Source organism: Physella acuta, unplaced genomic scaffold, assembly GCF_028476545.2.
Source record: "Physella acuta isolate Inbredline_101_S28 unplaced genomic scaffold, ASM2847654v3 ptg000187l, whole genome shotgun sequence".
Taxonomy (NCBI): Eukaryota; Metazoa; Mollusca; class Gastropoda; family Physidae; genus Physella; species Physella acuta.
In genome coordinates, this window is record NW_026731706.1 from 638671 (window position 1) to 651205 (window position 12535).

General features: G+C 36.5%; 1 protein-coding gene across 1 annotated transcript in view; it reads right to left on the minus strand.

The window, feature by feature from the left end:
* Positions 1 to 12535, minus strand: part of LOC131936787 (neuronal acetylcholine receptor subunit alpha-10) — a 194075-nt gene that overhangs the window by 16600 nt on the left and 164940 nt on the right. Inside the window, exons 4-5 of the mRNA XM_059293861.1 lie at positions 11220 to 11329; positions 7613 to 7796 (exon numbers count right to left, since the gene is read on the minus strand). Of these exons, the coding sequence (XP_059149844.1) occupies positions 7613 to 7796; positions 11220 to 11329 (294 nt within the window). The remainder of the gene's footprint in view (positions 1 to 7612; positions 7797 to 11219; positions 11330 to 12535) is intronic.

Consider the following 12535-nt stretch of genomic DNA (forward strand, 5'->3'; position numbering starts at 1 on the left):
CGGATCCCGGGCTTGAACCTTGAAGATGTCCCTGAGCCCACCCAGCTCTGATGAGTACCTGGCTATCGTCAGGGGAAGAAAGGCGACTGGGCTTAGTGCTGACCACATCATTTCTTTTACAAGACGTGGTTAAGAAACAGGTAAACTCTACTTTATCTGACCTGCGGTCCGATAGGGGACTTTTACTGCACTCAAACTTCTAGATTTAATTATTAATTTATTGTAATAGCTAGATTAAAATTTTCAAAATATGTAACTTAATATAGAAAAAAAGGCAAAAATAGATAAACTACATGTATTTTTATGTAAGCACTACTTTTTTATACCAAAAATATAAAGGTCATGAATCGTTAGATTCCCAAGGTCACACAACATAGAGTTATCTGTCATGCCATGATTTTTAAAAATTCCCAACTCAATTTTCTCAAGAGAGCTTTTTTGGAAGTTGTACTGTTGACTCCAAACACTACCATTTTCAAAGTTGTAAAAAAATTCCCAACTCAATTTTCTCAAGAGAGCTTTTTTGGAAGTTGTACTGTTGACTTCAAACACTACCATTTTCAAAGTCGTTTTATTTAAAGAAACTTTTTAATTGATTCTAATAAAGTTGTTTTACTTTGACGGCAATTTTAATTGATTCTAATAAAGGTTTTTTTTAAAATAAAAATAAAGTAGTTTTACTGTACGTACAGTTTTAATGGATTCTAATACCGAGCACGGAATAAAATAATCAAATGTGACTATGACTAAAGCCACCATCCAGTGTACTACAACTGTTTAATAACTTGAGCTGTGGTTACCAAGAGCTCAAAAAATAGACCAGTGGCTAATTAACATCTGTAATTTAACCGTACAGTAAAGTTAGCACAATTTTAGCATTAAAGTGACCCACACAAAATATTTTCCAATCTGATTTATCAAGTGAAAGTGTACATAGGGTAGATTAAATAAACAGTAACTGCTAAAATACAGAACTATTTCTGCTTCAAAGTCGTGGCGATTAGGTGGCAAATTGTTCCAAATATTCGACCACGTTTTTCTTGAAGTATATTTATATTTGGAGAGTGGGTTGGGGTCAGTGTTTCTTCCAGACTTTTCTCCTGGGGGGGGGGGGGGCACTTGAAATTTTCGGGGGGGGGGGGGGCGGTAGACTTTCTTCGGGCTTGGGGGCGGACACTGTTAAAAGTATATATTTTCTATATAAATTATATAAATTTCATTTCGTTCGGGAGGGGGGGGGGTAGAAGAGATGCCTGGAAGAAACTCTGGTTGGGGTCTATCTGACGGCCTTTAGACGGCGGGTCAAAAAATGCGCACATTTATGTTTCTCAAACCCCGGCGCGTCAAAATTGCGCACATTTATGTTTCTCAAACCGACATCGAAGTTCAGTCCAGAATATGATTTCAGAAATTGGCTAGGACAACATACAAAATTTACGTCCCATCATTAATATAGCATACGTTTATGTAGATATTATAAAATATAATTAATAAGAAAAAAAGGTGATATCGTTAAAATAACCATATTGTTATAAATTTATTTTACATGTACTAAATATATACTTGCTTCGTCAACATATAACTACCAACATTCAATAGTTGAGTAATTTATGTAGATATTATAACATATAATAAATAAAAAAAAAAGATGAAATCATTAAAATAATCATATTGTTATAACTGAGTTTAAATGTACTAAATATATACTTGGTTGGTCAACATATAACTACCAACATTCAATAGTTGAGTAATTTTCTGCTATGAAACACCAAACCCTCTATACCTTATCTCAACATCGCTGCTTTTAGTGAGCACTTCAACCAAGTCTATTCAATCTTCAGTTGGAACTTGGGTGATAGATGTTTGCCAGGAATTGTGGGTCATTGATTATAATTATATGCGCTTCAATGCCAGTGCGTGTCGTGGCAGACATAGATAGCAGACATAAATAGCAGACATTGGTTTATTTAAACACCCCCGTCATTAACGTCAACAAAAATGTGAGCCATTCATGCGGAACGGTTTAATTGGAGAAGTGTATGTGGTTAGACGATACAGTCAGAATAGATAAAATTGTATGTGGTTAGACCATACAGCCAGAACAGATAAAAGTGTATGTGGTTAGACCATACAGTCAGAACAGATAAAATTGTATGTGGTTAGACCATACAGTCAGAACAGATAAAATTGTATGTGGTTAGACCATACAGTCAGAACAGATAAAATTGTATGTGGTTAGACCACGCTCACACACTGACGAGATAAAATTGTATGTGGTTAGACCATACAGTCAGAACAGATAAAATGTATGTGGTTAGACCATACAGTCAGAACAGATAAAATGTATGTGGTTAGACCATACAGTCAGAACAGATACAATTGTATGTGGTTAGACCATACAGTCAGAACAGATACAATTGTATGTGGTTAGACCATACAGCCAGAACAGATAAAATTGTATGCGGTTAGACCATACAGTCAGAACAGATAAAATTGTATGTGGTTAGACCATACAGTCAGAACAGATACAATTGTATGTGGTTAGACCATACAGTCAGAACAGATACAATTGTATGTGGTTAGACCACACAGTCAGAACAGATAAAATTGTATGTGGTTAGACCATACAGTCAGAACAGATAAAATTGTATGTGGTTAGACCATACAGTCAGAACAGATAAAATTGTATGTGGTTAGACCATACAGTCAGAACAGATAAAATTGTATGTGGTTAGACCATACAGTCAGAACAGATAAAATTGTATGTGGTTAGACCATACAGTCAGAACAGATAAAATTGTATGTGGTTAGACCACGCTCACACACTGACGAGATAAAATTGTATGTGGTTAGACCATACAGTCAGAACAGATAAAATGTATGTGGTTAGACCATACAGTCAGAACAGATAAAATGTATGTGGTTAGACCATACAGTCAGAACAGATACAATTGTATGTGGTTAGACCATACAGTCAGAACAGATACAATTGTATGTGGTTAGACCATACAGCCAGAACAGATAAAATTGTATGCGGTTAGACCATACAGTCAGAACAGATAAAATTGTATGTGGTTAGACCATACAGTCAGAACACTTACAATCGTATGTGGTTAGACCATACAGTCAGAACAGATAAAATGTATGTGGTTAGACCATACAGTCAGAACAGATACAATTGTATGTGGTTAGACCATACAGCCAGAACAGATAAAATTGTATGCGGTTAGACCATACAGTCAGAACAGATAAAATTGTATGTGGTTAGACCATACAGTCAGAACAGATACCATTGTATGTGGTTAGACCACACAGTCAGAACAGATAAAATTGTATGCGGTGAGACCAGGGGTCGGCAACCTTTTGAAGCGGAAGAGCCAAAAGTTACAATTTTCAAAATTTCCCTGGTTTTAAAGAGCCACTAACATTTTTTTATTTCAAATATTTTATTATTTTATTAAGATTATTAGTATTTGTGCAAGGAGCTGGAGAGCCGCATCTTGATATCAAAAGAGCCGCATGCGGCTCGCGAGCCGCAGGTTGCCGACCCCTGGGTTAGACCATACAGTCAGAACAGATAAAATTGTATGTGGTTAGACCATACAGTCAGAACAGATACCATTGTATGTGGTTAGACCACACAGTCAGAACAGATAAAATTGTATGCGGTTAGACCATACAGTCAGAACAGATAAAATTGTATGTGGTTAGACCATACAGTCAGAACAGATAAAATTGTATGCGGTTAGACCATACAGTCAGAACAGATAAAATTGTATGTGGTTAGACCATACAGTCAGAACAGATACCATTGTATGTGGTTAGACCACACAGTCAGAACAGATAAAATTGTATGTGGTTAGACCATACAGTCAGAACAGATACCATTGTATGTGGTTAGACCACACAGTCAGAACAGATACCATTGTATGTGGTTAGACCACACAGTCAGAACAGATACCATTGTATGTGGTTAGACCACACAGTCAGAACAGATAAAATTGTATGTGGTTAGACCATACAGTCAGAACAGATACCATTGTATGTGGTTAGACCACACAGTCAGAACAGATACCATTGTATGTGGTTAGACCATACAGACAGAACAGATACCATTGTATGTGGTTAGACCACACAGTCAGAACAGATACCATTGTATGTGGTTAGACCACACAGTCAGAACAGATACCATTGTATGTGGTTAGACCATACAGTCAGAACAGATAAAATTGTATGTGGTTAGACCATACAGTCAGAACAGATACAATTGTATGCGGTTAGACCATACAGTCAGAACAGATAAAATTGTATGTGGTTAGACCATACAGTCAGAACAGATACCATTGTATGTGGTTAGACCACACAGTCAGAACAGATAAAATTGTATGTGGTTAGACCATACAGTCAGAACAGATACCATTGTATGTGGTTAGACCACACAGTCAGAACAGATACCATTGTATGTGGTTAGACCACACAGTCAGAACAGATACCATTGTATGTGGTTAGACCACACAGTCAGAACAGATAAAATTGTATGTGGTTAGACCATACAGTCAGAACAGATACCATTGTATGTGGTTAGACCACACAGTCAGAACAGATACCATTGTATGTGGTTAGACCATACAGTCAGAACAGATACCATTGTATGTGGTTAGACCACACAGTCAGAACAGATACCATTGTATGTGGTTAGACCACACAGTCAGAACAGATACCATTGTATGTGGTTAGACCATACAGTCAGAACAGATACCATTGTATGTGGTTAGACCATACAGTCAGAACAGATACCATTGTATGTGGTTAGACCACACAGTCAGAACAGATACCATTGTATGTGGTTAGACCATACAGTCAGAACAGATACCATTGTATGTGGTTAGACCATACAGTCAGAACAGATACCATTGTATGTGGTTAGACCACACAGTCAGAACAGATACCATTGTATGTGGTTAGACCATACAGTCAGAACAGATACCATTGTATGCGGTTAGACCACGCTCACACACTGACCAGATAAAAATTTAATGTATGTGGTTAGACTAAACATGTGTATGTGGTTAGTTCACACACACATAATGACAAGATCAAATGTATATGGTTATACCACACACCAATTACCCACTGATTTAGACCCCCCCCCCCCCCACCCGCAACCCGATCTATTTCCGTATTGTATAGATTTCATAACTTAGAAATATAAATATTGACCAACTCGTATTAGACTTGAAACAGGATGAAATGACTGTAAGACACATTGAAACTATTACAGGTCATGTAAGACCTGATAGACTGGATGAAATGACTGTAAGACACATTGAAACTACTACAGGACATGTAAGACCTGATGTAGAGACTTGATGAAATGACTGTAAGACACATTGAAACTATTACAGGACATGTAAGACCTGATGTAGAGACGGATGAAATAACTGTAAGACACATTGAAACTATTACAGGTTATGTAAGACCTGAGAGACTGGATGAAATGACTGTAAGACACATTGAAACTATTACAGGGCATGTAAGACCTGATGTAAAGACTGGATGAAATGACTGTAAGACACATTGAAACTTTTACAGGTCATGTAAGACCTGATGTAGAGACGGATGAAATAACTGTAAGACACATTGAAACTATTACAAGACATGTAAGACCTGATGTAGAGACTGGATGAAATGACTGTTTGTAAGACACATTGAAACTACTACAGGACATAAAAGACCTGATGTAGAGACTGTAAGACACATTGAAACTACTACAGGACATAAAAGACCTGATGTAGAGACTGTAAGACACATTGAAACTACTACAGGACATAAAAGACCTGATGTAGAGACTGTAAGACACATTGAAACTACTACAGGACATAAAAGACCTGATGTAGAGACTGTAAGACACATTGAAACTATTACAGGACTTGTTAGACCATCTCTAACGAGCCAACCACTGTATAGACTATTTGTAAGTTATGTATCAGGCCCAGAACGCGGGCTTACATAGCCAACAGAGGGCTGATATTTGTACACACAAGTGATGGGTTATTCTGTGGTGGTTAGGGATAAGTAAATATCGCGATGGGGAGTGGGGAGCGATGTAGCGATGTACTTGTGTTGATCAAATAGCTAATGGTTTGATGCAGGCTTTAAGAGTGCAATGTCTGGAATCGTGAGACGTCATGCTAGAGAAGGGTCAGCACAAGATTAACACGACGTCATGCTAGAGAGGGGTCAGCACAAGATTAACGTGACGTCATGCTAGAGAGGGGTCAGCACAAGATTAACGTCATGCTAGAGAGGGGTCAGCACAAGATTAACGTCATGCTAGAGAGGGGTCAGCACAAGATTAACGTCATGCTAGAGAGGGGTCAGCACAAGATTAACGTCATGCTAGAGAGGGTTCAGCACAAGATTAACGTCATGTTAGAGAGGGGTCAGCACAAGATTAACGTCATGCTAGAGAGGGGTCAGGACAAGATTAACGTCATGCTAGAGAGGGGTCAGCACAAGATTAACGTCATGTTAGAGAGGGGTCAGCACAAGATTAACGTCATGCTAGAGAGGGGTCAGCACAAGACTAACATGACGTCATACTAGAAACGGGTCAGCACAAGATTAACATGACGTCATGCTAGACACGGGCCATCATATTTTTAACATGTAGAGAAAAAAAAAGTTTAAATCCGCAAGGACGTGTATGCGATGAAACAAGTGTAAACAAGATTTGCCATCTTGCGTGTGTGTGTATGTATGTGTGTGTGTGAGCGCACACGTTACTGTGTGTTCCGTGCGTGTGTATGCGCGTGCCTGCGATTTTGTGTGTGTGCATGTGATTGGAGCGGGGGTGGGGACTCTATAATGCATCGACCCGATAGTTATGATATCCTTTTCTCCAATAATGATATCTACATAGCCCCCATGTTGTCAAGTCAGGAACGTTTCCTATTTACTTGTGACATCGATCCAGCTTTATTGATTTTAACATCAGAATTGGCTCATCAACAATTTTGGTTTTAAACATAGTTGACGTGTGAAAATGAAATTCATGAATCGGTTTCAATCATTTTAAAATATTCAGTGGTATGGAAAGGTTTTTTTTCTGTTATATTAAACGGTAATAAATAAAAGTATGCCAAATCAACTGCTGTAGTGGGTTTTAATGCTTAATACAGTAAGTCACCGTGTCTTAGTTTATTGACAGTAAGTCAATGTGTCTTATGCGAGCGCTGGTTGGAATGTTGCTTTTATAATTCTTTGTATATATGTATATATATATATATATATATATATATATATATATATATATATATATATATATATATATATATACATATATATATATATATATATATATATATATATATATATATATACGTGTGTATTTAATATATTTAATACGTATATATATATATATATATATATATATATATATATATATATATATATATATACATATACGTGTGTATGTAATATATATAATATGTATATATATATATATATATATATATATATATATATATATATATATATATATATATATATATATATATATATATATATATATATACAAACAGATATATAACGAGATGGGAGTGTACTTTACCAGAAAGCCATCGTAGGACCATGAAGCAAACTGCATGGAACAGTTCTGGGCATCAAAGGGGAAGTAGCGCACGTTGATGGAGCACGAGCTTTTGAAGATGACCATAGAAAACCACGTGACGTTGCCGTTGGCTGCCACGATCAGATTTGATGAGATGGACGAGACAAAGGCCGCTGCGTCAGCGCTGGAACAAAATGAGAACTCTTTACATACATGCATATAGAGGAATGTGTATACATACATATTTGTATATATAAGTGTGTGTATTTATAAATAAATAAATAAATAAATAAATATATATATATATATATATATATATATATATATATATATATATATATATATATATATATATATATGTATATATATATATATATATATATATATATATATATATATATATACATATATATATATATACATATATATATATATATTTATTTATTTATTTATTTATATATATGTTTGTCCCGGGTCCCTAACTTCATTACCTGCCTACATGTTTGTCCCTAACGTCATTACCTGCCCACATGTTTGTCCCTAACGTCATTACCTGCCTACATGTTTGTCCCTAACGTCATTACCTGCCTACATGTTTGTCCCTAACGTCATTACCTGCCTACATGATTGTCCCGGGTCCCTAATGTCATTACCTGCCCACATGTTTGTCCCTAACATCATTACCTGCCTACATGTTTGTCCCGGGTCCCTAACGTCATTACCTGCCTACATGTTTGTCCCTAACGTCATTACCTGCCTACATGTTTGTCCCTAACGTCCTTACCTGCCCACATGTTTGTCCCGGGTCACTAGCGTCATTACCTGCCTACATGTTTGTCCCGGGTCCCTAACGTCATTACCTGCCTACATGTTTGTCCCGGGTCCCTAACGTCATTACCTGCCTACATGTTTGTCCCTAACGTCATTACCTGCCCACATGTTTGTCTTGGGCCCCACTAAAACACGGGCTAATTGGACAACAAAGTTTCCATGGAGATGGCTACAGCTGCGGCCAGTCCATGACCAGCGTCCGTCTAATTGGATTTATCAGCAGTGTTTGGGTAGATGTCACGTACAACAGTGTTAGGTACAGGTCTACAGGCCCAAGCTTGTGATATAAGGTGGGACACAGGGACTATAGAAGCACATGTGTGTTGTGATAGATGGGAAACAGGGGCTACAGTTCTATATAGGGGCACAATCAACTACTAGTATAGAGGATCAAGGGTTTTGTAAGACGTGAGTACAGCTGGATTAGGGGAGTTGCCTTCCCCTCAACACCCCCCCTACCCCCCCCCCCCCCCACACACACACACTGCCTCCCAAAACATTCACTTACATCTAACTTGAATAGGCATTTTCTAAAAATAAACGAAATACCTCCACGATATTTTCTTACTTTTGTCTATACTAAGCAACTGTCAGTAATAGTATTACCACCTTTTGTTAATGAACTTTATGTTCAGAATAAAGCATAATGTGTGGGGGTGGAGTGAGGGTGGGTGAGTGATATCTTCACTCAGTGGTAGATTATGTTAGCGGGAGAAAACAACAGAGTTTTCATCAACATCTTTCTTCTTAAGCAATCAAGATTGAAGCTTATCACATGATAAAACCAGAAATCGTGCAAGTCAGTAAATTTGTTTTGAATAAAGAAGTACTGTAACTCCATACCAAATTAAAATCAATATACCAAATTAAAATCAATTGTTGGTCTAATATGCTGTCGGGTATACACTGTTAATTAACAAATACAAAAAATATTTTTGAGATCGCCAAACCCAATCACTTGTCTAACAAAATGTTGAACTAACTCGCTAGAAATGTTGAATCTACTCCATTGTTGTGTAACAAAATGTTAAACCTACTCACTTGACAAACTGTTAAACCTACTCACTTGTTGTGTAACAAAATTTTAAACCTACTCACTTGTTGTGTAACAAAATGTTAAACCTACTCACTTGACAAACTGTTAAACCTACTCACTTGTTGTGTAACAAAATTTTAAACCTACTCACTTGTTGTGTAACAAAATGTTAAACCTACTCACTTGACTAAATGTTAAACCTACTCACTTGTTGTGTAACAAAATTTTAAACCTACTCACTTGTTGTGTAACAAAATGTTAAACCTACTCACTTGACTAAATGTTAAACCTACTCACTTGTTGTGTAACAAAATTTTAAACCTACTCACTTGTTGTGTAACAAAATGTTAAACCTACTCACTTGACTAAATGTTAAACCTACTCACTTGTTGTGTAACAAAATTTTAAACCTACTCACTTGTTGTGTAACAAAATGTTAAACCTACTCACTTGACTAAATGTTAAACCTACTCACTTGTTGTGTAACAAAATGTTAAACCTACTCACTTGACTAAATGTTAAACCTACTCACTTGACTAAATGTTAAACCTACTCACTTGACTAAATGTTAAACCTACTCACTTGTTGTGTAACAAAATGTTAAACCTACTCACTTGACAAAATGTTAAACCTACTCACTTGATAAAATGTTAAACCTACTCACTTGACAAAATGTTAAACCTACTCACTTGACCAAATGTTAAACCTACTCACTTGTTGTGTAACAAAATGTTAAACCTACTCACTTGATAAAATGTTAAACCTACTCACTTGACAAAATGTTAAACCTACTCACTTGATAAAATGTTAAACCTACTCACTTGACTAAATGTTAAACCTACTCACTTGTTGTGTAACAAAATGTTAAACCTACTCACTTGATAAAATGTTAAACCTACTCACTTGACAAAATGTTAAACCTACTCACTTGATAAAATGTTAAACCTACTCACTTGACAAAATGTTAAACCTACTCACTTGTTGTGTAACAAAATGTTAAACCTACTCACTTGATAAAATGTTAAACCTACTCACTTGTTGTGTAACAAAATGTCAAACCTACTCACTTGACTAAATGTTAAACCTACTCACTTGTTGTGTAACAAAATGTTAAACCTACTCACTTGACTAAATGTTAAACCTACTCACTTGTTGTGTAACAAAATGTTAAACCTACTCACTTGACTAAATGTTAAACCTACTCACTTGACAAAATGCTAAACCTACTCACTTGTTGTGTAACAAAATGTTAAACCTACTCACTTGACAAATGTTAAACCTACTCACTTGATAAAATGTTAAACCTACTCACTTGACAAAATGTTAAACCTACTCACTTGACAAAATGCTAAACCTACTCACTTGTTGTGTAACAAAATGTTAAACCTACTCACTTGACAAAATGTTAAACCTACTCACTTGACAAAATGTTAAACCTACTCACTTGACAAAATGTTAAACCTACTCACTTGACAAAATGTTAAACCTACTCACTTGACAAAATGCTAAACCTACTCACTTGTTGTGTAACAAAATGTTAAACCTACTCACTTGACAAAATGTTAAACCTACTCACTTGACAAAATGTTAAACCTACTCACTTGACAAAATGTTAAACCTACTCACTTGTTGTGTAACAAAATGCTAAACCTACTCACTTGTTGTGTAACAAAATGTTAAACCTACTCACTTGACAAAATGTTAAACCTACTCACTTGACAAAATGTTAAACCTACTCACTTGTTGTGTAACAAAATGTCAGGTTTCCAGACTTCATCGACCGGAAGTCGTAAGACCTTGATGCCGCCATACTTGGCAGGGTCCCATCTCAGGTTGTAGTCAGTCCAGATCTGTAACATGCACAAGATCATTTTTTAATAATGGACGGTAGAATTTAATCATGGACGGTAGAATTTAATCATGGACGGTAGAATTTAATTATGGACGGTAGAATTTAATCATGGACGGTAGAATTTAATCATGGACGGTAGAATTTAATCATGGACGGTAGAATTTAATCATGGACGGTAGAATTTAATTATGGACGGTAGAATTTAATCATGGACGGTAGAATTTAATCATGGACGGTAGAATTTAATCATGGACGGCAGTAGCGTAGCGAGGGGGGGGGGGGGGCGGGCGGGGGGGGGGGACATATGTCCCCGGGCGCCGACCTTAGGGGGCGCCAAATTGGGTTTGAAAAATAAATTGAAAGGTTGAGGGGGTGCAAATTGAAAGTTTGAGGGGGGGGGGGTGCAAATCAAAATCTTGAGGAGGGGGTGCAAATCAAAAGTTTTTTACGGAACAATTAATATTTAACACGATTTAACGTAATTTAACTGATTTTAAAGTCCGACTTTTAAAAAGAAACGACGAAATATTCAGTATAGCAAGATATGTAAAAGATATATTTTTGTCATAATGCTGTTCCTCTCTCTACTTCTCTCTCTACCTCTACCTCCCCCTCTCTGTCCCTCTCGATCTCTCTCTGTCTCTCTCTCTCTCTAAAGCCCTATATTTAGATGCCTGAACCACAAGTGCCCCCTCCCCCCCCCCATCTTGAAACATTGAAAGGCTGTTTAAATAGATCTTCACATCAGGCATCAAATTATATCCCCCCATTTACATGAATTTTTTTTATCTCCCTTACACATGGGAGACAACTGGACGAGAGGGAGAAGGATATCATTAAGCCTGGAGGGGTGGGGGGGGGGGGGGCGTGTCTCACCGAGGCGCTAATGTAGCCTTCAATTAAACTTTTTATTTTTGAGGATTCTCTTTCGATTTACTTCAAGATTTCTCACACAAACCCAATAAGCCTTAAGCAGTAGGTCCAGTTCAGGTGTGGTCTAGTACGGTTGGTCCACGGGATGTAAGGGACGTGAAAGATGTAATAATTTTAGGCAGAGGAGACACCATTACTTCATTATATATATATATATATATATATATATATATATATGTATATATATATATATATATATATATATATATATATATATATATATATATATATATATATATATAAATACATATATATATATATATATATATAT